The sequence below is a fragment of the Lichenostomus cassidix genome, chromosome 1, assembly GCF_008360975.1.
Source record: "Lichenostomus cassidix isolate B80296 chromosome 1, HeHo_3.0, whole genome shotgun sequence".
NCBI lineage: Eukaryota > Metazoa > Chordata > Aves > Passeriformes > Meliphagidae > Lichenostomus > Lichenostomus cassidix.
The window spans coordinates 71,772,762-71,798,427 of NC_139479.1; the positions used below are offsets into that span (position 1 = coordinate 71,772,762).

A 25,666-nucleotide genomic window follows, 5' to 3' on the forward strand; every position below is an offset into this window, starting at 1 on the left:
CTGATTTGTCTTAAAATTCTGCAGTACCTACTATCAAAAGGTTGCTGCTGGGCTGGCTGCTCTAACTCTCCGTTCTCATGGATGCTGAAAAATTTGTTTCGTTCTCTCACACAGTAGAAGAGTGTCACTTTCTTCTTGTCTCCTCTGCCCTCTCCCCTTTATCTCCTCAGTGAAGGCAAGCTTTGTTCTTACTCTGTCTATGCCTTTTTTAAGTCACAGGGTGGCAATGAGAGCTGTGCTCACTCACAAGCAGAAGTTGCTTGGTTGGGTGGATAAACAGGTTTGAGCAGGATTGCCTTTTGGGCAATCTCAAACAGCAGCTCTTACATAATTCAGGGCTAAGTCCCTTTCAAGGTGGGTGATAAACAGTGGGGTTTTTGTTTTTTTTTAAATGAAAATATTTTGAAAATGAGCACAGGAGAGCTTTCTAGGGTATTTGCACCTACAACATGTAAAGGATTTAGCACAATAAAGAGACACCCAAAGAAACCTCACACACTACAACAGTAAAGGAAAACAAGCTTTCAGGTGCATGCTGACCAAACTGTTTATTCCCAAACCATGATGTGAAAGAGGTGTAACACCTACAAGTGAAAACACAAACCAGCAACAATGCAAAAAACTGTGTTTTAGAACAAAGATAGTAATGCAAAGAACTGTGGTTCAGAACAAAGTCAGTAATGCATCCCCAGCTGTTGGCTCCCTATCTGGTGCTGGGTGGAGACGTCTGTCACGAAATAAATCTGAAACAAAGCGAGAGTCATGTCACAATAATAAAACTATCATCTTCCCTCCAAGTCTTCTAACAAGATACTAGAAGAAGTCCCAACATCAGCTTTTGGTCTAATTCTTTACCACTATGCATTAGTCCCATCTACTCTTTTGAGAAGGATATCATAGAACAGTACTTAAAGCTCCAAGGTCAAAAGAGATTGAGATGGATATTTAGTTTCACTATTTCAAGATTATCAAGTGTTAGGAACATCATCTGTTACATCTATTAGAGTGATTATTAAATGGGAAGGAAAAATGTGACATAACAGGGTTGGCCAAGAAATCTGAAAATCCAAGTCTCTGGTATTCTGCATGGATAACACAAATTATAAAGCTCTTCATTAAAAATACTCCATGTTTCACTAGACTCGTGGACATCAATATGTTATCATGGATGTTTGCCTGAGAAACCACTGAGAACCACCAGCACCTGACACAGATTAAAAGCAGAAGATAGAATATTTATTTTGATTATCTGGGCAGAGTACACTGCCACACACCTGCAAGTTGCCTTCTTCAGTTACCGACAGAAGCGCTTTATACTCCATCACCTTAGGGCTCTTTGTTTCAGTAGCTGTAAGTTCTCAAAACTTTTGAGAAAAATGTAATGTATGTAAAAAAATTTTTAACAGCTTTTTGTTTTATATTAAATACTTCACTAATAGGATGGAAGTGTGGACAGAAGGGATTTTTTTGAAATAAATTCTAGTTGTCTACATTACTGGCAGTTTATACATTGCTTAAAACTTCTGAACGTATCCCTCCCCAGTGGTATGAATTTGAAGTTCTAGGTCATTGTACTTACATGTCACTCATCCAACTCTGCAAGTCCCATTTCTAACAGCTTCATATGAACCAGATTTTTGTCATCGCCATACAAAGAAACGGTGACCTCTGGTGAAACACTCTGCAAGTTGACAGTTTTGACAGTTAAAGATTTAAATCAAGCTAACTGATACTGAAAATTATTTTACTGGCTGCACTCACTGTCTAAATGGAACTGTGAATATACAAAGAATACCTTCAGTTTTTAAGTAAAGAAAACCAGTTTCAAAATAACAGGAAGCCTCAGAAACTTTGTGATCAGAGGATTAAGAAGAACACCACACCATTTTCTCTTAGCATTCCTTCATGGCAAATAGTTTTCAATTTTAAACTATGAGGGTTCACAGTAAGACAAATACATAGAAATTAGAGTGCTAGTAAGAATTTTAGGCTCAGCAAGAACCAGGAGAAAAAACCCAAAAGCACATTTCTTACAAGTACGGAAGCAGAGAGATGCTTTCCTTCAACACAGTCCACCATGGTCCACAATGCTTTCAGGCTCCACTCTGGGGCATATGGAATTCTTTCCACGTTTCTGTCATCTGAAGCAGGTTTAAATCCAGCCAACAGAACTCGTACTGCTTGAACTGGATACTTCAGCAGATGACTAGGTATGTGACGCAATCTGAAAGAGAAATGAGAAATGTTTGCCCATAGCAATCCACCTGCCAAGCTCACGTGCCAGCAAGGACATCAGGATGGCTGAACGGCTCATGCAGGACATTTATGGTGTGGGAACTGGGACTGGACTCCCTGCTCTATGGAACTTGCCAACATCAGACCCAACAATTCCTCAGGCAGGGCTAGGCCCTCTGAAGGACTCAGCACAGGAATTATCAAAAAGCAGCCCAGCATCAGAAACCCCTCCCCACTATCGTGACTGGGGAAGAATCTCAAGTGCCTAACATAGACTGGAGCACATGAATCCAAGTGTAAATCATCTCAATGCAGCTCCACAAACCTTTGTGGTCCAAAGTACTTCATGCCTGAATGTGCTCTAGACATACTACTGGAAAGAGGCACCTGGGGTTTATATTATCATCTCCCCATTCTTCTATCCTTCTATCCCAGAAGCAAGAGAATGGGGAAGCAGAGCAGGAAATGCAAGCCTGAAATAAAAGACACTATCTCCCAAGACCCTAACAGACTGTGAAGAACAAAATCTGTTCAAATCCTCATTTTTGCATTATCTTCAGCAAGGAAGTGTAGATTCCACAATAAGCTTGGGAGCAAGTCATTGTGATTAAGCAGTACATACATGTGTGTGTACATATATCTATGTACTGTATATATAGGTTCTATATATGCACTGTAGTACTAGGTACTATCCATAAATATCTGTGTACCTGAGTTGTGTACATATGAGAAATTCGGACAATTAGAGAACCTTAAAAGCCTCAGATGTTTGAGACACTCAGCTGACATCTGTGTCAGTACAGAACCAGTTGTTACAGTGTCTCAGCACCACACAGATCAGGAGTTTGAACTTCCATTTTCCACACAGAGCACGGTGTGTCCCACTCAGACAGTCCCTCATCTCTTAGTTTATTCCTCAGCTGTCTTCTGTGCAGACTGCAGTCACACAGGATTGGGATTTGTTTGCACACCTGGAGAGCTCAGTCCTTGTTTTGAGTAAAGTTCTCAGGTGCAGAAACAGATTAACCTGAGCCTACTTACTGGAGATAATGGAGAAATCTGATATTATAATAATGGGCTTCTCAGAACAACCTGAAACAGAAGCAGGTGCACAACCCCATACCCTGCAGACAGAAATTATTAAACTGGCCAATCCACTTTCTCTCTAATTGAAATCCTAAGGTAAAATATGATAATACACAGTTATATGTAAATAAATAATAATAAATGTAAAAATACATGCAGGTATTTTTAAGTACATATTTTATGATCTAAGACATTTTACATGCATTTTTTTCTTATTTACCTGCTTGTTGGGGCAACTAAATAAGTACCATAGTCAACAAACTGAACTAGAATCTGAACAGGGACAAGCTCTGTAACAGAGAGGACCTTTGCTCTATACCATAAACCATCCACATACTCTGCAAGGCAAGGCAGTTCTGTAAAAGAAAGAAAAAAGAAAACACTGTTACACCCCAGAATACTCAATGCAGTAAAAACTGAATTTGAAAATCCACTTTACTTTGTTTCCCCCTCCTTAGCAGAGTCATGCTACAATATTGTTCCATGCATCCTCCTATTCTCTCTGAACTCCAATCCAACCACTAGTATGCAATTTAAGTAAAGTTTCCCTACATCACACAGCAATGATGAGAAGTAACAGCAGATTGTTTGGTAAAAAGATAGTGAACCAAAACAGTTTAATGTTAAAACTCTTCAACTTTATCCATTTAGTAAACAGTTAGTAAAGAGACTGATCCCTAAGAGAACTGACACAAGTCTGGAGGACAGGAGGCAGATGCTGCCTAAAACCTCACCCAGAATTTTATTAGTAGGCAGAATCAAGTACGAACGAAAACTGTTTTCTTCACTAAGTTTTATACAACCATACTTTGTGTTAGTTTATGCCCAACAGCTGAGGACATTAAAATGGTGCTCTTTAGGGCTCACTCACACAAATTCTAAACCTTTATAATATGATTTTCTGTGCATAAAACTTTTGTTTTTTGAATACTTAGCAAGATTTTCAGTTACAGCTTCAGTGAGAGGTGCCTTTAGGGAAAAACTTTATTACTGCCAAATGCAATCTGAAGTCAGTTCATAACTCTAACAGACATCAGGAGTCTGAGTTTTGTCCATCGTTTTCCAGGGGAGCAGAATGACACAAAAGCCCCAATTTAATGAAGAATAAAACCACATTACAGTGTATCATGTAATTATAGTATGTTGTTACTTCTTACTCTTCAAAACTTTTATTTAAAGATACATAGAAATAGAAATAATAGTCTTCTTCAAAAGGAAATTCAGGCTGTCAGAATATGTACATATACAACAGGGAAAACAAACACACAATGTACCTTTTCTGAAGTTTGTTAGATGAGGAAGAGTCTTTACAATTTTATTGCACCACTTCAGGGCTTTATCAAGGCTCTCTGAGTCATGGCTGGCAGCTCTCTCTGTGTCACATGGCTTTGTAAGGTTCCCAGAAGAATCAGGACAAATATAAACCTATTTAAAGAAAAGGCTCTGATGTTACTATTTTTGCAGTTAATTTAGAAACTAGGAATTCCAGCTGTGATCAACCATTATTAAAAGATTACTTGATCCCATCTTTGAAAGGTTCAGCACCTCCTTGCTCCCCTTTCTTCTCTATTTCATCATTCAACATTCAAAGTCCACATGGGAATCTTTTATTTCATGAATGCACATTACATTCTGCCTTTTGCCTGGGCAACTACCAGAACTCCAGGAAGTTCTGTGGGCTTATATAGAATTCACTCTCGTTCTGCCACATTAAAATCCAATGACCTATTTTCTTATTTAAAAAGCCCAGTACCAGACTGTTGTATTGTAATTCTTTAAAATCAGTTTTTCTAGAGAAATGCTTAGTGTTTCACTGCCCCATCTATGAGGTTATCTTAACTAAGAACTCATTCCAAGAGCTGCCCTGCACAACCACCTGCACCAATAGCTCAGGACCACTTTGCAACCTCTAATGCTCTACAATTGTCAGCTGTGATTTCATTTTTGTCAGCTTGATGGGACTGCAGCATATGAGATGTTGACAAGACATACCTCCTTAGGGGACACCAAGTGGGTAACTGTGACAGGAAAGGTTTCTCCCGGAACAGGCAGTGGTTGCAGCAGGTATGAACGCGAAAGGTCTCCTTCAAATACCCCCTAGACCAAGACAGACTTCAGATGAGCATCATACTGAATAACAAAATAGAAACTAACTTTGGTATGACTTCTGGTTCAAAGGAGTTAGATAAGAATGTGCATAATAACAATAAACAGTGTGTCCTTGATGAAAAAACCAGACACTGCAAAGTACAGATACAGATGATCTCAGCAACACAGCAATCTCCAGTGTATCTGCTTGTAGAACCATGTATTTTACAGTTTGAATTCTACATGCCACTACTGCATTTGGCTCACCACAAAATAAACCCTGGCACATTAAATCATACTTTTATAAGGACATGTAGCACACAGCTCAGAGGTCATGCAGAGAGCTCCTATTATCTTTGTTACTTAAAGGAAGATGCATAACAAAATGCATGATTTCTCTGAAAGACATTTTTACACATTTACTTGATAAACACTTTTCATTATGCCCCAAGCAAAGTGAAAAGTAAAAACAACATGTAGAACTGGAAAATGAAACAAATTATGACCTTTTCTTCCCCCTGCAGGATCTGACAGAGGATGCAGTACAAAGTAATCATGTTCGTCAGACTTAACTAGGAAAAAGGAATTTTTTCCATTTGAAGTATGTACTCCTACAAGTAAAAGAAGGATGTCTACACCAAATCATAGATACTTATAATGAATGCCAGGTTTCTGCAAAACTATCAGCAGCACTCTGAGTCAGGAGTCACCTGACTGCACCTGGACAGGCACACCTGGGATGAGAGTCACTGCTGTGAAGTTCAGCACACTTGGAGGCTCCCGTGTGTTCTCCAACATCCTACTGCCTACCAGGATTTTTCCTGGCTAATGCCCAAGCTAGGAGTATCATACAGTGACAAAGACCAGCTCCTAAACTCATCAGTGCAGCTCAAGAGAAGTGCATCTTAAAGGCAGTGACACACTGCAGCAACAGGTACAGTGAGCTCTGCATAAGCCACTGTTAGCAGCTGCAAGGCTCACAAAACAGAATAAAGTCCTTATCAGCTTAACTTACCCCAATCACAGATCTGAAGCTGTGACAAAGTTACAAAACTGTAGAATAAAACAAATCAAAATGGTTACACCTCACGTAAAAATAATGCACTTTAGCTGACCTGTGAGGATGGCTGCTTAGTCTCTACAGCTAAAACCAGAGCTGATTATATCTGAACATGTTCAGAGCTGCTTGCTTCCCACTTCCGCTTTTCCTGAGGTTCTTCTCCTGGAACCAGCTAGAGTTCCGGATGCTTTGCTTCTTTTCTGGTCTACAACTGAACACTTCTGATGTCCATTTTCTTACACATTGTTCTGAGTCACTTATTCCTGGAACGGATCTGCTCAATGGTATTATTCCTTGAGGAAAGTATTTCAGGCTTTCTGAATGCTTCTTGCTTGCAACCTTCTTACACAGCTTTAATTTTGTTTTCCAAATTTAATTTTTGTGTTAAAAGCACAAATCTCATTTCGAGATCCATATTTAGTTTGCTGAAAGCTGTGTGTCACGCGCTGACTTTATGAAAGTGCAACAAGAGACTGATTGACAATTAGGTTTTCAATGGTTACTCAGTTCTAATATACACTGAGAGATTTTTCTAACTGCATCATAAGCCCACTGGCAGACAACTTAAGCCTTACACCAGCAGTGACAGAAGCAGACTCTGTACTGGAAAATGATTTTCTGAAGCAAAGTTGTACATTGGAAAGAAGTACACTGCCTGGCTCACAGAGAATTAAGAGAAAAAGGCAGTAATGAAGTCTTAGCAACTGAAATATACATGATCCTCAGATTTCAAGGAACAAAATTAAATCAAATATAGAGAAATTACTTATGTAGGTTTTTTTTTTAATCTTAAGATGATGAAGTTAGGTGGAAACTTTAATCCTCCCCTACAGAACATCAGATAAGTGTTCCAGATTCTTGGAATAATGAACCTGGGTAACTCTCCTAAAAATCACTAGGTTTATGTTGAAATATTTAATTTATTCCATCCTTGGATACATTTCTGTGAATAACTAATCTCTTCAAGTGATAAAATATTACTCTATTCCTACTGTTTTAGAGGAACATAAAACTAACTGGACTTTGAACAGAAATGCAAAAACCTCTTTTCATTATGGAGTCCATGAACAAACTCTTGGCAATTTGCTATTCCACGGGGTCTTAGCACATTGTAGCTCCCTGTGTAGTGCTGCAGATCTGTGTGCTCAATCCTACTGCTGCTTACAGCACAAAACTGTACAGAAATGTAAAAGAAAGGAACAAATCCTCAGAGGTCACAAAGAGCAAATGAAGAATCTTTTCAACGTTAGAACAGCAACAGCAAAAGGGACAAACACACACAGACACATCTCACCAGCTTTTCTATGTCCTGGCAATCTTCAACAACACAGTATTTCTGGTATGCCATGAAGGATGAGAGTGACATCCCCCCAAAATACAGGCTGATGGACAACTTGCCCCATGGGTTATCTGGTATTTCCTATTTACACAGAAAAAAAATCAGGATTGTAATAGTAACACTGGGACTGAAGTTTTAGAAATAGTGACCAAGAAATTCAAATCTCTCATGCTGATATGCGCCACACTCAAAAACATAAGACCAGCATGCCCAGTACCATCAGTTATAACACAAATAGAAATATCACTCTCTGGAATGGCAGCACCAATTGCTCATTCTAACACCGAAATATTATCCCATGTTTGCTCACTCAAACCATTCTCTTTTATAATTTATCACTGAACTGTCTGAAACACCTTGTTTTCATACAATACAGATGATGTATTTCCCTATAACTTTAATAAATGAATTTGAGCACATCTAAGTTATGTCAGAATTTTATCACTTAGAATTTAGAACAATTTATGCTGTTGATAGGTAAGTTACTTGTCAGAATGACAACTCAATATGAACAGGATGAAAAAACAGCATGAACTCTAAGGGACATATTTAAGGCCTGAAAACTGTAACAAAGGTACAGTCACAGGACAAGTCAGTAGTTGTGGTTTTTGTTTCATCTAATAAATACATTCACTGCTATATGCCTTCATGTACCATTTTTAATGCTACTTAAAGAGGAAAAAAAAAAGTTAGCTTCATTCCATATCTATGAATAAATAAAGCTACCTCAACATGAATTTCAACCTCTTCATTTTTGAGAAGTTCTTGAAGGTAATCTACTGCATCCTGCTGCCAAAAACTTCCAATCTATTTTGAGAAAAGCAAAAAATCCACACATTAATATGCCAACAAGTAATATTCTTCCTATTCTTAGGGTAGATGGAAATCCATGACTATCATTAAAAATACACTTATTTTGTTGGTATTTAAATGGTTGTAGACAAACTATCTGCTATTTGCATTAAAACTTACATGACAATGCAACCCACAATTTTAAGGTCCTGAAATGGCTTGGAAAGAGATGCTGCTTACCAAATCTAACAGGTACTATGTACATAATAGCATGTGCACAAGATTATCTGAAGCATAATCCAAAGAATTACAGAATCTAAGATAACACACAACAAAATACCTTAAACACTTTTATTCTCTACTGTATCTGTTTGCTTTCCAACCTGTAGGCTTACAAGCCTGTCTTTCACAGAATCATAGAATAGTTTGTGTTAGAAAGGACCTTAAAGACAAAGTTTCAACCCTCCTGCTGTGGGCAGGGACACCTTCCACCAGACCAGGTTGCTCCAAGCCCCCTCTAACCTGGCCCTGAGCACTTAAGGGATGGGGCATCCAGAACATCCCTGGGCAGCCTGTTCCCATCTCTCACCACCCTTGTAGTAAGTGTTTTCTTCCCAGTATCAAATCTAAACCTGCCCTCTGTCAGTTTGAAGGTATTTCTCCTTGTCCTGTAACTCCATGACCTTGTATGGAGCTCCTTCCCAGCTCTCTTGCAGGTCCCCTTTAGGTACTGGAAGGTGCTGCAAGATCTCCCTGGAGCCTTTCCTTCTCCAGGATGAGCAGCCCCAACTCTCTCAGCCTGTCTTCACAAGAGAGGTGCTCCAGCCCTCTGATCTTCATTGCCCTCATCTGGACTTGCTGCTCTTGAGATGCTCTCCTGCTGCCCTATGATCACTTTCCAGGCTTGGCACACCTATTGACCAAAGATGCTCTTCCTCTTCTCTGACAGATAAACCCCACAGGACCCCAAAGAGGCTCCTCAAAGCGACTGCCATTGTCCAAGTAGCCAAACCAGTGGGTGTGGCAGCAGTCCTGTAACAATTTAACTCACCAGACACAATAGCTCTTTTAAACCCCTTCCCTTTAACAGGCAGGACTGATGAAAAAACTACCAGCAGTCCACAGACCCTTACCAACACTCGGGATCTGCAAGCCCTGCACATACAGCCAGGAAGTCTGAGGAGTGTATCACTGGTGCCAACAGGAGTGGGTTACAGTGAGTGGACTGTACAATGCCTGGCACTCTCTCAGCAATGTCCATGATAAAAACAGGCAGTAAGCATCACTCCTCTCTAGGGAGTGTCAGATCAGCACATGGGTTCTTCTGAACCTCTCAGAAGAGTGCACCCACTGCTATCACCCGCTGTCTTTTGTTAGCTGCACTGGGAGCAGACAGTGCTGCCTTCCTCAGCCTCTCTCCTGATGTAACAGCTCTGCCTGTCCTCATCAGCCTGAAGAGTGACAAAGCAGTTCTGCAAGTGCACCTCAAGCTTTGGGGGGAAATCTTGTCTTCTTGCAGGTCCTTGCCATTGCAAACTTCTATTCTGCTGCATTATTGCCCCTCCTCCCTTCTGCATGTATTGCTGGGAGTGTCTGGCTGTTTGGCTGTGGGCCTGCTGCAGATTGCACTTGGAATCAGCTACCCAACTCCTTCTCAGCCATCCTGATATGATATGCAGCCCTCACCACCTGCTGCAGCAGGTTCCCTACCTGGGCATGTCTGCTGCCTGTCCCTGCCCCACATATTGCAGACACCCCTGTGCCCCACTGCTGGAGCTGCAGCCATCCTTAATCTGTCAGTTCAACTGCTTCCAGCAATAAAAGCAAGCTGGTTATTTCACTAATTTACTTTTACTAATGTACCATTCAAAGTAAGCAAGGTGTGATGGTATGTGAAGATGTTATTTACATACCAATTACTTACTGACAAAACCCCCTAGAACAGTAACTTGTATTAGTTTAGATTGTTTTCTACACAGCCAAGCTCAGAATGTTAGAAACAGTTTTGCAGGACTTGAAGATTTCAAAATTTCTGGCCCTTCTGCATTAAGAAACTCAAGCCTTATTTTAGTTGCTGCTATTGCAAAACAAATCAGCATTTCAGAGTATCCCCCTACCACCCCTGCAGTGCCCTGTCTGACAAAGGTTTAACTCCACTGACAGCTGCTTTTGAAGCATGGTCCCTTCACAAAGCACATCTGTTGGGTCTTGGTAAGGACCTGCTGAAACAATCCTCATCAGCTCTTCTCTGAACCCTTGGCAAGAGAAGATGCCAGCAACTACTCTCAACCTTTCCCTAAGCAGTGTATTGATTTGAGTAATTACTTACTAACACACAAATGTGTCATTACTCACCGGCAGTGTCTTGTAGAGCTGACATGGGATGCAAAAGGGAGGAATGCCAGTGTAAAATGTAGTTGGATACAGATGACACTGAGGAATGCTCTCTATGTAACCACGATCTATGTACTGAACCTATAGGAAATGCAAAGCTTTCCTGAAATAATTCCTGGTTTCTACGTTAAATTTAGTAAGAGAATGCGTTCATTTACAGCATTACTTCTATGGAGGAAAAAAATAATGGTTTGATAAGTAGGTGATGTGACAAAGTGGAAAAAAAAAAAAAAGGATTAAAAAAGTGGCATGGCAGATTAGAAATTCAGTTTTTAAACTTCTCTTGCAAGAATTCCCACCTTTTGTGGAATAACCAGCATCAGTTTAAAATTGAGAGCAAAGAAATTTGTGAACTAGGATAGTGTCAGCTTTTGCAAATTGCTTTCAAAAATCATGAGCAGATTTAAGAACTTAGGTAAGATTAACTGCTAATAAGAAAAAGCTCTATACCTGTGCAGCAGAAAGAATTCAAAACAGACAGCCACTACTTTCTGGGTGGGGATAGGGCAAGGGAGGATACTAAACCTAACTGTTTTCAAAATATTCTACATATGGTAAGAACAGTAAAATAAAAACTAAAAGGGATTACTTACAGGTGATCAAGAACAGCTTTTTACTTAAGAAAATTTATCATTACTAGGAAAGCTACAGGAAAAATTGCAACACCTGAAATAGGTAGGCAGATTTGATCTTTAAAATAAATGTAAAAATGGGGACAGTAATCAACACTTTTAAGCACAATGAGCATCTGCATAGAAAGGTCAGCTGAATGAAAAAATATGAAGTCCATTATTTATTTTAGAGGACTGGATTATTTGCCTTTTTTTTTAAACACACATTTGCACATATACATAAATCCGCCCCACCCCATACCATCAAACTTACCTGGAGAGTACTACCACTGACTTCTATAATTTTAGCTCGATACCACACAGTATCTGATCCTCTTACAACACAAGCTTCTCCCTTTTTCCAGCAGTAGGGTATCAGAAGACCAAGGCCTTTGAAGGTATTTTGTATTTCAGCCATCAATTTGTTTAGTGCAGTTTCTTGGGGGAAGAAGGAAATAAAAGAATTAAAAATAGTCTCTGACATTCATGCAAAATATTTCAATCACTAAACCCCACCACTTTCAGATATAAAATGTTTTATGTTTATGTATAAATATAAAACACATGTGCTGCTCCAAAATGTATTTTCCAGCACTGATACAACATGTATGTTCAATATCTAGTATATGCAAGAAAGATATTACTTGAACACTAAATTGCATTTCCAATTCTGAAGCCATTAGTAATTTGGAATTCTAGTCTCAGAAGAACTTATGGAAGGGTCTATAAATTTGGCAACTGACACCTTGGCAGCACTAATATAAGATCCATACAAAGCATGAACAGGACAGTAACTCCCAGACAACTGTTCCAGTGGTAGAACACTGTGAAACACCACAGGACAGGTGTCCAGAAGAGCCTCCTCTGCTATGGGTACAGTCTACAGTAATAACTGCAGGAAGAATACACAGTCTTGTGCAAGTGGGGTTACTGTACTTTGAATTTCAAAGTTTTATGAATAAAAATTGTTACATAACCTAGTAGTTAAACGTACTTGCAGAGCAAAAAATATAAAATTAATGCTCTTATATGAAAATACTTCTCCAAAGCACAATATACTAACATGGAACTGAGGACTGATACTGCATCTGTCAGAAGAAAATGAACTTCTTTCCAACAGTACAAACAGCAAACTGTGAGATATAGAATGCATCACAATGCAAATAAAGAGCCTGAAGAAACTGGGTACAGAGCTTAAATTGAAGGGAAAAAAAACCAGTTCCAAGAATCTTTATGACTGTATCTTCACCACTTTGAAGTAAATGACTTCATTTACTTTATCAGTTAACTCTATAAAATAAAGCATTCACTGCTTTACCCATTACAGCCTAGAGAAGAAAGGCAAGTAACCTGCCCATCCAAGCACTTTGAGTTTTTTGATTTCTTCGGAGGGTGAAAGACAGGAAAGCTGATTTAAGGATGAAGAGATCCCCTGCCCCTCGCACCAAAGGACACGGCATCTCCCAACAGGAATCTTTCAGAACTGTGAACATCTATACTAGCACGCCTGTCAAAAACGTATTTTCTTCTATGCAAACTTACCAAATGATTTTGGTATTATATAAATAGTTCCATCGCCTCCAATACAACTCACTACAGCCTGGAAAATTTTTGCTTCAGGAACAAGGGGAGATTTATATACTTCACCCATTCCTGAATGAGGTAGTGATTTGTACGTTTTGAATGATTTTTGTTCACTCTCTGAAATAGTGATGTTTTCCTCTGGAACAGCCCTGTTTCTTGCACATGCAATTTTGGAATTACAACCATTCAGCTCTGTGTTCTCCTGCTCGAAATCCACTTCAAGATGTTTCTTGAAGACTAAGCAAGCACGATCAGTTTTACCAGTTCTAGAAGATTCAATCAAATACCAATATATTAACTGACAAAGAACCTGAAAAGTGCAGAACTATAAAATACAAGTAAGAAAACCAAACTCACAAAAATAGCAAAGACTTCTTAAAATACTGTCAAGCATCTTGTCTACAAGTAGAGAACCAAAATGAGCAATGGATACAATAAATAATGTTATACTCAAGTGAGTTCACTGAAGATAGAGTTTTGTTGGCACACATGCTGTAGAACACAATCCAAACTGTTAATTTACTTATTAGTTCATATTTGACCAAACAGTGTCATAGAGAATATAAAAGAAAAGTATCCAAACCTTCTGTTTCTAAGAGCCAAACCCTGTTCAATAAGGTATTCAGAAGTATCAGTAATTTTTCCTGTTTCATCTTTGCAAAGAATTTTCACAGGCAATGCACACGGCACATCACTTTCCTGGAAAAAATGAGAGAGCTGGACAACATACTACAAATATGCATTTCCTCTAAACTACAGGTGTATCTGTCATTTTATTGGTACTGACTGTCAGTCAGACATCCCTGAACAACTGATGCCCACATGAGAAGACAAATTTATTTAATCCATATGACAGTTCCCATCTTTTTACCAACTGTTCGACACATGACATTAAAAAAAAATTGGAGAATAAAAACTTGCTTTTTCCTTCAGCTTTTTAATAGAATCAACTGCCAAACACTTGATTTCCACAAGGAGGTTTAAATTCATGCATAAATAACTTCACTCATCACTGCTTTTATTGTCATACACACTGTAAAATACCACTGGCAGCTGCCAACAGACACTGAACAAATCAAATCCTTCTAATAATCCTGGTTTGTTTTTTAAACCATAGGAGAAATAAATTACTAATGATGATCATACAGCACTAGCTGAATTCTTTCAGTCTGAGGCTTGAAAATTAATATAGTATCTGCTGAAAACATTCTCATCAAGAACCTGAGCATCTTGGCTATCTGTCCATGAAGGCTGTCATCATCCAGTGATCCCAAAGATACAGCTACTGTTCTTCTGTAACTAAATATACCAAACACTAAATTCCCTCCACACTGGGTAACCAAACTGCTCTAATGTTCCACTGAGTAACAAAAGTAAAGCAGAAAGAAGAAAAAGCACATTTTTCCCTAGCACATACAGCTATCCAAGCAAATTCTACTCAGACCTTTTGAAAGGTAAAATATTCAGGAAAAAAACCCCATGAATTAACAGACAGCCTGACAAATTTTATAAATACTACTGGTTTTGATTACCAACCTGTATGATTATTTTCACGTGTGCTCCAGTTAGGTAATAGGATAAGCATTCACATACTGTTGCTGTCCACTGTGTGCTTCCACCTGTGGGTCTAACATAGAACAAATGATCATCTCTAGGACAAGAGAAGTTGGCATCTCCTGAGTGTAACCACCAGCTCTTCCCTCTACCGAGAATTTGTGAGTTTTTTTTTTAACTTCCTAAACTGTTACAGAAGGAGAAGACAACCTCTATTACAGCTAAGTGTAAAATGAAATCGTTATTCGTTTCTGGATCTCTAGGTCAGTAAAATTAAAAAATACAACCCCAAAACTTCAAAATGACGAGGATCGTGAGTTCTACAAGTTATGACACCTGTCATAACAGTCTACAAAAAAGACCTTCTGTACAGTTCCAGGAGATCCAATTCAGATCTAAAATTCTGAGCCAAGGAAAAAGAAACAGTTCAGTGAAAATAAATCTGTTCACTATTTTATAATTCATCCTGTAAGTATTTATTTCTACAGCAGTTTCTGCTTTACTACTACGCAGTACAACTCTTAGAAAAAACTTCAAACCTTTATAAAATAAATCACAGCCACCACCCCATTCATTTATTCAAAAAATAAACTACATCCAAATCTTACATTATCAGTGCTAACACACTAACAAAGATATGTCATTATTAGTTGCTAATGCTGCTACACAGTATAAGGGAAAAGTTACCTTATTTCTGTCAGTGAACATTCTATTGCTAACTTCCTAATGTTCTTCATGTTTTCCTCAAGTTTTCTTAGACAGCTAACCTCCACTGTTTTTTCAGCTCCAGAATCATAAAGCAGTACCTGTTACAGGTAAGGAACAATGAAACAAAAACCACCCCTCTCTTATTATTTGTAAGAATTACTTCAAAGCATCCCCAAGGAGGTTAAAAACATTTCAAACGTTACCACAATTCAGTAAATGCCTTTTGCACTGAAGTACTTCACACAACACAAGCAACTACCACAGTATAGCAAGGGGACAAACCATAAAAATGTGCTTAAAGGGGGTTAAATGACTTTACTGACTTCTTCGTAAATGAAATGCTGCAACAGCTCCCCTCTACCCCTTGCTTTTTATTCTGATGGGGCTAAATAGCTGTTTGAAGGCTTTTAGGATCAGAAAGCAGATCATGCAAACCTGAAGTACACAAAGTCCCATTTCTGCATCCTACTCAAAAGACCCCTGGGCATAACCTGATGATAGCAGAGAGCACCAGTGGTAATCCAGTTCTGGATTTTCTTTATGATCAAAAAGCCATTCTTTCTTTTGAGACATGTAAGTGTCTAGTCACAAAACGCTTTTTCTGGTGCTCATTTTCAAATTGGTGCAACAAAACACAGGTTTCAAGCAGTGCTATGTGAGGTTACTGTGGGAAGTGTTGTACCTGCATGGTACAGTGCATCATCATCAGTTTAGGGCTCATGCCACAGCATGACTTCATGTGCTCCTGCAGTGCTGCGCTCAGTTCAACTGGCTCCATCTTTTAACAAAAACCATTAAACTGTGATCCCCAGTTTCACACACATTCTGGAATCTAAAATGAATTGTTAAGACTATAGCTTGGAAATCTCTGCCATGTTCCAAAATGCAGTGTAAATAGAGGGACAGTCAACATGAGCCTTCCTCAACTACCGAATTCCCTGCTAAAGGCAACTGAGCATTGATGAGTCAACTGATTTGCAGCAATATACAATGTGATTTAAACTCTCAGCAGAAGTAAAAGACTGTATAGGAGAACATTAACACTGCAGTAAGAAACTAAAATTTAACCTTATTTTAAACAATGAATGCTTACAAGTTTAGAAATAAAAGTATGAACTTTGTTATGATAAGAGCTTTACCTCTGCACTTGTTTCAGAGACAATCCTACTGATCTGACCTCTTTGCCACTGTCCCACATCACGTACGTAAACAGCACAGTGCATTTTACTCTCCCACTTCACAGACTGTGGCTGGGATTCTCTGTAGAAGGAAGTCATCTCCTCCTGTAAACTAACATTCAAAAAACCACTTTTCTAGTGAAAAAATTTTACGCAGTAAATAAAGGACTTATTCAATCACTGTTTAGCATAAAGTTTCACTGTTTTAACAGATGCACAGTATTGCAGTTTTTCTTCATGTCATGTTAGAAATACATGAAAAGGGAATTACAAAACACTTGCATCCTGATTGAAAGTCTGTAAACCTATCATCTTTACTTAGACACTGGAATTAAGCCAAGCAATCCTGAGTGCTTTGTATGGCACTATTAGAAAGCTTCACTCTTTTCTCCTGACAACTTGAGAGTGCAACACTCATTTAGTGTCACAACTAAGTAAATGGAACTCTAGGTAGCTACAACCAAGAAGATGAAAAGAGATAAAATATATAAGTAACTTGCCCTAAACCATGACATTCTTTTAATTGTCTTCCAAGAGTAGGCATGACTATTTGAATATCTACCAAAGATAGGCTAATACACACAGTCTAGAAATTGTCTTCAAACTTTCTAACAGGGTACTAGAAACCTACTGAAAAAACAACTGCTACTACTACAACTAGTAAGTTCTATGACTTGTGATACTGGTATTATTTAACCAGATCTCTAACAAAAGAATGGGAAGGAAAAAAGAAAAAGCAGAAAGTTACTCTTTTTGGACACTGTTGCATTCATCAGGCCCCAGTACTTACTACAACAAAACTGCTTTGAAATAGGAGTGAGATCATGTACTTAATTTGAAATCAGAAATATTTAATAAGCACCAACATAGTGCCAACCTTGCTTCTTCTGCTCCTATACTTTCCCCAACAAAGGACAGTAAATCAGAAGCCTTCAAGAAATACAGTGTCAAATGCAACTCGAATCGGACTTTGTTCCAACTATACTTCGCCACTTAAGAAGAGATAATAATAACATCTTAACTGAAGGAAAGTTTAGTACCTTTTCAGTATACTTTCTGATGACAGCAACTGTACAAATATTTTACTAGGAGACACAACATGACTAATTCTTCCATGTAACTCTTTGTTACAAAGTGACCTGAAATCTCCTTCATTCGCAGGTTCCATGTCTACAGCATTTAAAACTTCTGAGGTTTTAGAACTGTCTTCTAGAGGATCATCCCATATTTCACTGGACCTTACTTCAGTTCTTTCAGAGTACCTGTAAAGAGCATAAAATAATTAGATTGTAAAGTTTAAACAGATTTTAAATGAAATGAAAAAAGCTCAATAATCCCACTTCAACGTGACAGGAATTATTCAACATGAAAGTGAATAGTAACTCAGAAGTAGCATTTGTAAGTGTTTTTGTCTGAAACACTCACTACAGTAACATTTTTATTCACCTTCAGAAGGTATCCTTGCACATTCCTCTGTCAGATGGAAGCACTATTGCAATATATGCTGCCAGCAGAAAGCTGAACCTCAATGCTTATGTCTGACTTAAAAGACATCAAATTACTAACATGCTTCTGGAAAGCACTGCTGCCTGAGTAAAAACTGCAACAACTTCTACAATGGGTAAATATTCCTTTCAGAAGTGGAGAGTATTAACATCAGCAGAACATTTACCTTTCTAGTGTTTCCTGAGGACACAACTGGTGCCACCAAGGCTGGCTTGGGTATCCCTCAACAGCAATAAACATAGAAGGTAATAATATCATAAATATAATTCTAAATGACCTAAACAGGTGTAAGTTATTCACCAATCTTTCCCATTTGTGAACATAAAAAAGGGAATCCATCAGAAAGTGTGACAAACAAGCTCTGAAGAGCTAGAATAAAGCAAGGTAAACTCCAAAGCCCTCACAAACCACCCCTCTGCCCCTACTCCCCAACAGAAGCACCATTCCAACTACAAAACCATGGTGCACCAGGTGTAATGTTGGCAGCTGGGGCCAGAGGCTGCAGGGTGACCTCTGACAGCAGAGGCCAGGTGCTGCCCCACGGCAGACACTGCTCTGCAACACAGGACACTACTGAGCTCATCCTTCAGTGAATATAATGAAGGGCAGAAAACTTCAGGGAGAGAGAAGGAACAGAAGAGAGCATAGGGAACACCAAGATCGTAAGAACAGAAGAGCAGGAGTGGGCCTCTTGCCCCACAAAATAAGGGACAAATGCCTGTGGAGGGTCCATGCTAAAGCAGAGGGAGAAAAGGAGGAAGGAGCAGCATGGATAAGCTACTGTGTCTTGACCCCAACTCCCTACACTACTCACTGCCCTCCTGAATTGACTGAGTGTAACTCAAGTGCAAGAGGAGAAAGAGGTGTTTGGAATAAACTTAGTCTTGGGAAAGGGGGAGGGTAGTTGCTATAGATGTTTGTCTTTTGTGTATCAGTGCCTGAAGTCTGTTTTGCCTGCAATAGTACTTGGTGATTTCTCTGTCTTTATTTAGATGCATGAATTTTCTTGCTTGTGTTTCTTTTTCTCCCCAGTCCAACTGAAGAAGGTGAAATTGAGCAACCCCATTAGTCAGGTTATCAGTGTTACACAGCAACTTAAAGGAATATGCTCCCCTGAGTGAAGGCTGGAAGCAGGCATCTAAGTACAGATGGAACACAACAAAATACCTTAATGAAAAAGTAACTCAGCTGTTCAGACTAAAAGGAAGCTGCATACCTTTACAAAACCCTTACTAAAAACTGTGACTGTGACAAGTATAAGAGTGTTACTAAGATTTAGTTATGTTTCTGAGCCAAGAGAGAAAATCCACTTACCTGCTTCCTCCTGAAAAAAGAAAATTCAGGAATTTCGTTTTGGAATGAAAACTTCCAATTTAATGATCTATTTAATGATCTATTTAATGATCTATTTAATGATCTATTTAATGATCTATTTCTATCAGTATTTAAAAATTATTCATGAAAGAGTAATGACAGATTTTCATGAATACAGCCCATGGATTATCTTTGTAAAAAGCTAAGAAACTTAACACAGCAGTATTATATCCTTATCAGCCTCATCTCCACCACAATGCTTCCCAACTCTGCTGCTTTCCCAACTCTTTTGCTGTCATAGCTGGTTACTCAAGTGTTTTCTAGTAACTGACCTTCCAAAGAAATTACTTGCCTTAGGTGCAGGTTAAATACACAAATTTATTTTCTTACTATGTTAATGGGAACATATTAATGGGAACCTTAACAGGAAACACTTTGGGAAGATTTGGCACTTAGGGATGCAACAAGTATGATGCAAATATTTGATCTCCAATTTTTTCACAACTACAACTTCATTACATTAGTCGAGATTTAGTTTGAGAAAGCAACCATCAAACTGCAGAGTTACACTCTATATTACACCAGCCAATGAATGTGATTAGAATATTAATTTATTGCAAATGTGATAAATTCCAGCCTCTGAAGGTGACATACCAATCAACACCATAGTTTCTATACACAAGTTCAGTACTTCCAGACACTTTTAAAGTTATGCAGTGTATTTACCCAGGTATGTACGATGCTAGGTCTTCCTCAACTAGCTGGCAGTTAATACTAAACTTTCTCCCATTATCAGCAGAGGCATTGAAGAGTTCAATAGATAAGATGTTATTATCTAAAATTTCTGTGAATGAATAATATCAACATAATTAGTGCCAATAAATGACAGTGTGAAGTCTATTTATGATTCTGAAGGAATGACAAATGGTAGTAGAAGAAAGATTTCTGCAAAATTACATTTCATGTACAAAATTGATTTTGAACATCAACAATATGTAGAGGCTTAGCTTTGCACATGTCTATAAAATTAACTTAAAATACACCAATAATCATAAAGTATTTTTGTACAAAACCCTCAATCGCTACACAGTTCCTTTTATTAAATGGATTCCAAAACAGAATTCCACAAGGGCTGAAAAGTAGCTACATATTAACAATTTATGGTATCAAGAAAAACCCTACTAAGGCATGTATGTCTTATCTGAAATTTTTTTTTTTTGGCAACACTTTAGAGCAGCAGCAATCACACTCCCAGCTACCAATAAAGTCAGGAAACATCAAGGACAGCTAGTACTTTTGGAAAGAAGCCCATCTGAATAACCAGAACTATACCCTCTAACACTGGTGTGGTCTGTAAGAGAAGACATAAACCTTGTAACAAAACCTCTGTTCATCTGTTTTGTCTCCTCCAATCAGAGGACAGAATTTAGATATTCTCACTCCAGCCCACCTCTACCAGGTATGAACATAAGCATTTCAAGAAAATACTGTTTTAAGTCTCAAAGTGATAGTTTCTATATTTGAGTCAACTTAATAATATAGAAATAAAAATTAATACACTCTTGGTAACTTACCAATAACTGAACACAACATAAGCTTATCTTCAGTCATTTCTTCAAACCTTTCCTTGGCTTTTATGTTCCACTCACTTGCCCCTTTAAATGGCTCAATGCAAGCCAGCCTACACCTGATTGCCTGAAGAATAACTCAAGATTATACAACTAACATCACATACAGATCAAAATCATCTCATTACAATCAAATTGCAGGCTTTGCTTTGGACTCATACAAGACAGCATGACCTTGGCTTCTGGTTCCACATTGCCACAATCTGGTTTAGTTTAAAATGATCCCTCCCTTCCCATGAATTTGAGCATGAACCTCAAATTCAGAGGTGCTCTTGCTGAAATACAAAGAGCTTACTTCTCTTTGCCTCCCTTTATGGTAAGGCATAGAACTGGTGCAGAGATCAGTACAGATTATTGCACTGAAGTCAAAGCAAGCCTAGTGGTGCCTACAACCAGTTAAAAAACCCCTATCAACATATGAACTTTCAAAGTTTAGCATAATTATGATCGGTAACCAAAACTATCAAAAGAATAGCTGAAGAAAAAAATTCAGTTTATGGGCATTTTTTGACAGAAATACTTTGTCATTTTCTTTCCCAGTCAGGTTTCCTCCTCATCAAAAGGGGGAAACTCCAACCATTCCTCAAGTTAGGAAAACACCAAACTAAGAACTATAAATCAAACCAAAATATGATTTAACCCCCCCATTATTATTAGATAATAATTTAAAGATGAAAGAATGCAAAAATTAATCTGGCTTACAATGGAGATAAATTTAATGGAATTAAATACACATGTATATATGCAATGTATATACACCTCCTCTGCATGTATGTATACTGCAGGGCAACGTTAGATTAATTTTGCAACTGAATGGTATAAAAAATAAAAACGAGTTATCAATGTGCACCCAAAGCACATTAAGTGAGACATCATAATGGCAGTCAAGAAGGAAGTTCCCTAACATTTTATTTTATTTATTTTGGAAGGTGAACAATTCACTTTTTCCCTTCTTGTTCACAGAGACAGTGCTTAACCCAGGCATTTACCTTTTCCGGAATGGTCAGAAACTCCTCTTTCACTCGGCGTATATCTTTATTAGTTAAGTTAGCAGTGTTGCCATAGTCAACATATTTTACCAGAACTTCTTGACAACTTGGCAGCCCTTCAAGGAAAGCAACCCAAGGTTTTGTAACAAAACCAGTATCTGATACAGGTTAAAGCAAGGTAATTTCAGAGCAAAAGCCACATTCCTGCCATACGATCACTATCAGTTTTTTAGAATTTTTATAACCCAATTCAAAACACGTATTCTTTAGGAGCCAGCTCTTTTCAGGTTCCTGAAATAATAGCATTGGCATTTTGGCCTCCTAACATCTCACCACTTTGTGAGACACTGGCACACTGAACACATGCCAAGTAAACATGTAAGCACACAGGCATGCTACACTGCCCACATACAGGCAACACACAGGTCAGCATCAGCACAACCCCATACCCCCTTGGGAATTACTATGGAGAATTATTAACCAACAGCAGACAAGGGGTTAATATCTCAATTCACAGGTTAGCTGGAACAGCCAAAGCTGCAGTTCAAACTGTAACAGTAAGAGAAATATTACTTAAAATAATTATGCAATAAGATGTCAATGCTCTCTAGAAAATGGAATATATTGCATCTCTGACCAAAAAAGAACATGTGTATACACCAGTCTACTAATAGCAAAAGGGTATGAATTAGTACTATTGACTTTATGAAGCTACCTCATAGAACCATAATTCCTAGTAAAAACACTGGCTTTTTTTTACTGTTCACATCCAGTATGTGACTCTGACCTAGCAGCACATCTGATTTTGCAACCTAGCATTAGGGCAAAAGAATCAATACTTCACCTATAATCTGTGCTCTGTACCAATTCCCATCCTCCTGTTTTGCAATGCAGGCTTGGCCTTCAACTGGGCAGAAAATTTCCAAATTTCTTCCATTCTCAAGTTTATAGATCTCCTGAATTTTCTTTGGAAGAGCTAAAGATTCCACAGTCTCTCTCTGAAATAAAAACAACAAAACCACACATACACAACAGATGTTATTTTTTAACAGGATTTTCTCTCTTTAAAAGGTATAATCTTTTTCTAGTAGTGTACTTTCCAGTCTTCCCACCTAAATTACAACGTGGTCATGAATACATAAACTGAATTAAAGAGCCTAACTATTGTTGAATATTGCTCTGTTCAATCCCCATTCTAAACAGTAAAATACTACGTAGTCACAAAGGAATTCATCTTGTAACATAACTGACAAAAACTTTCTGGGATTTTAAGAATTCCTGGAATTTAACTAGGCTCAATCAAGGACTGTTGCAAATAATTTCACTTATTAATTCTAGGAATCCTATCACTGGTAACAAGTGACAGAACCAAAGTTGTAGCTTATTTAGTGTGGACTACAAATAGCTCAACATTAAAATGCTTATTCATAGTTTTATCTAAACAGACTTTATTTCTAAACTTACCAAACGGAGATAGAAGTCACTGGGACTATTAATGTGACAAACCACAACAAAGACTTCTTCTCCTTCTTGTGGAATATTAGGAGGACTGTAGCGTGAGACAGTGCCATTCTCTAACTGGCTGGGAAGCTGTGATTTAAACCTAAGGTAAACAAAATAAAATTTTGAATAAAGTCAGTAAAAATTAACTGAAAATTAATCCTTTTATATTCAAATGTCAAATTTCCCATTAAAAACCACAAAATATTATAAAAATTACTTGATTCATATTTATACATATAGCTTAAACTCTCCTTCTTGCAGCTGGTGCAGCCAATCACCTGTAATATTTCTCCCACTGCCTAGCAGCCAAATCAAACAGACAACAGGCTCATTTCTGTGAGGTTTTCTGTCTGTGATAGACACAAAGGCTTCTCCTTTAGCCCCCTTGTTATTTAGAATTTGTACAGAAATATAAATTTAGCAATTTTCTAAAATAAAGTTCACTACCTAAATGAAGCCTGACTAATGCAAATCAGTACAGCAGGGTGATTATTAGTGAAGGTGGAAAACAGAAATCAACATATACTGCTAAAGGTTAATAAATCACATATTTCTATACGGAACACTGCAAAAGCAACCAGCTTGGTAAACTTCACTTGGAAAGCATTATTCTGTTATCAGTTATGGCACATGAGAGCATGAACTAAAGGAAGAGACATACCTTGCCAAATCTAAGAAAACTAATGCATCCTTGAGAGACAGCGGTATGTTACTGCTCAGTTCATTACATGGAGGTTTTCTCAAATCTACAATGAGAACACCATCCTCTTCTCCAAACACCAGCATTGAGACAACTTTATTTTTTACCATTTCTAAAAATTTTGTCTTCGCTTCCTCTCCCCAACCTTCATTCTGTATTAGAAAGCAAAAGTTACTGAGGATGTCAGAGAATGTTAAAACAAAAAATACAAATGGTACTTAAAACCAAGATGAAATAGAAGCAAGGAAGAAAGCACAGATGCATCTGAACAGATTAAATACTGAACATGGTCAGACTTGTCTCATCCATAGCCAGGACAGCACTGAATAGAATTCCTCTGCTATGGACTACTAAGTGTATTCACTGTATTTACATTTATTTATTTAACCTTATAAAACTGAGTCAGATCAAAGGATTGCAGTTTCTACCATTTTTCTTCTGAAGATCCCATCAGATTGTCGTGATACATAAACCAGAATTGTCTGTTTAATTTCATGACTTTCACATGAATTGTGAGAGCAGAAACAAAGTTTGCCTTCTTGTGCCTTTACAAAAATGCACAACAATTTGATCAGTTTATATATTCCTGCTCTCCACAACATCCTGTATGACATTTTATCTACTCTCAGAAAGCCTGTCTGAATTTATTTCTCTAGGATCAAGTCAATGCATTTCTCATTTGATACTGTAAATCTGTGCCTTTTAAGAACAAAAAAAAATGAAAGCACATATAAGGAAGGCATTTTATCTACACCTGTGAAAATTGTTCCAGAACTTTCCCATTTGAAGTTATTTCAGTCAACATCAGACTGGTAAAATCTCCTCAAAACTGACCAACAGTTAATACTGTCAGAAATGCAAATGCAGCAAGAATAAAGCAAGCCTAATAAAAAGTGAACACTGAAGAAAATAACACTGCAATATATATTTTTTTTAATGATGGAATTAAGGCTGACAGTACTTTATTTGTTTTTATACTGAAAGAAGAAATAACATTTTTCAATAGTGGCAAAAATTTCTAAGTAACAAGTATAATCCCTGAAGAGATTATGTTAAAAATTTTGAAGCCATTTATTCTGTGTGGACAATTTTTGAAAGTTACTACTTGCATAGTTACCAGACAGACACAAAATAAGAGGATCAGTTTTGCAATTAAACTTCACAAAAGAACATGTCTGAAGTAGGAGCATTTGTAGACCCACAGGCTTTTTAAGACAGACTGCTATAAGCTCTTGCTTCCTTTCCAATGAAAGCAACACCACCCATCTTTACAAAATTTAGCTTTAAAAAAAAGTAAAATACACCCTGTACTCTTGAGCTTCCTTCTGTTTATACTGGAATAATTTATACTGTTATATATTTATAACTTAAGTAATATATTTAAGGTTCTTTAATAT

General features: G+C 37.8%; 1 protein-coding gene across 14 annotated transcripts in view; it reads right to left on the minus strand.

The window, feature by feature from the left end:
• Positions 1-533: 533 nt before the first annotated feature.
• RNF17 (ring finger protein 17) overlaps positions 534-25,666 on the minus strand; it is a 40,559-nt gene continuing 15,426 nt past the window's right edge. For 11 of the 14 annotated variants that reach the window (XM_085063550.1, XM_085063585.1, XM_085063627.1 and 8 more), the window contains 22 exons: positions 24,231-24,421; positions 23,531-23,669; positions 22,911-23,064; positions 22,067-22,182; positions 21,024-21,144; positions 20,176-20,293; positions 17,670-17,891; positions 16,591-16,741; positions 15,431-15,549; positions 14,726-14,816; positions 13,773-13,906; positions 13,148-13,455; positions 11,880-12,043; positions 10,956-11,075; positions 8,535-8,615; positions 7,764-7,889; positions 5,314-5,418; positions 4,596-4,746; positions 3,542-3,677; positions 2,035-2,224; positions 1,580-1,681; positions 534-743 (listed from right to left, as the gene is read on the minus strand). In XM_085063550.1, the coding sequence (XP_084919676.1) occupies positions 1,583-1,681; positions 2,035-2,224; positions 3,542-3,677; positions 4,596-4,746; positions 5,314-5,418; positions 7,764-7,889; positions 8,535-8,615; positions 10,956-11,075; positions 11,880-12,043; positions 13,148-13,455; positions 13,773-13,906; positions 14,726-14,816; positions 15,431-15,549; positions 16,591-16,741; positions 17,670-17,891; positions 20,176-20,293; positions 21,024-21,144; positions 22,067-22,182; positions 22,911-23,064; positions 23,531-23,669; positions 24,231-24,421 (3,036 nt within the window). In that variant the 3' untranslated portion in view covers positions 534-743; positions 1,580-1,582. Of the gene's footprint in view, positions 744-1,283; positions 1,365-1,579; positions 1,682-2,034; positions 2,225-3,541; positions 3,678-4,595; positions 4,747-5,313; positions 5,419-7,763; positions 7,890-8,534; positions 8,616-10,955; positions 11,076-11,879; positions 12,044-13,147; positions 13,456-13,772; positions 13,907-14,725; positions 14,817-15,430; positions 15,550-16,590; positions 16,742-17,669; positions 17,892-20,175; positions 20,294-21,023; positions 21,145-22,066; positions 22,183-22,910; positions 23,065-23,530; positions 23,670-24,230; positions 24,422-25,666 lie in introns of those variants that run through there. The other 3 variants (XM_085063610.1, XM_085063604.1, XM_085063576.1) reach the window with 2 other exon arrangements.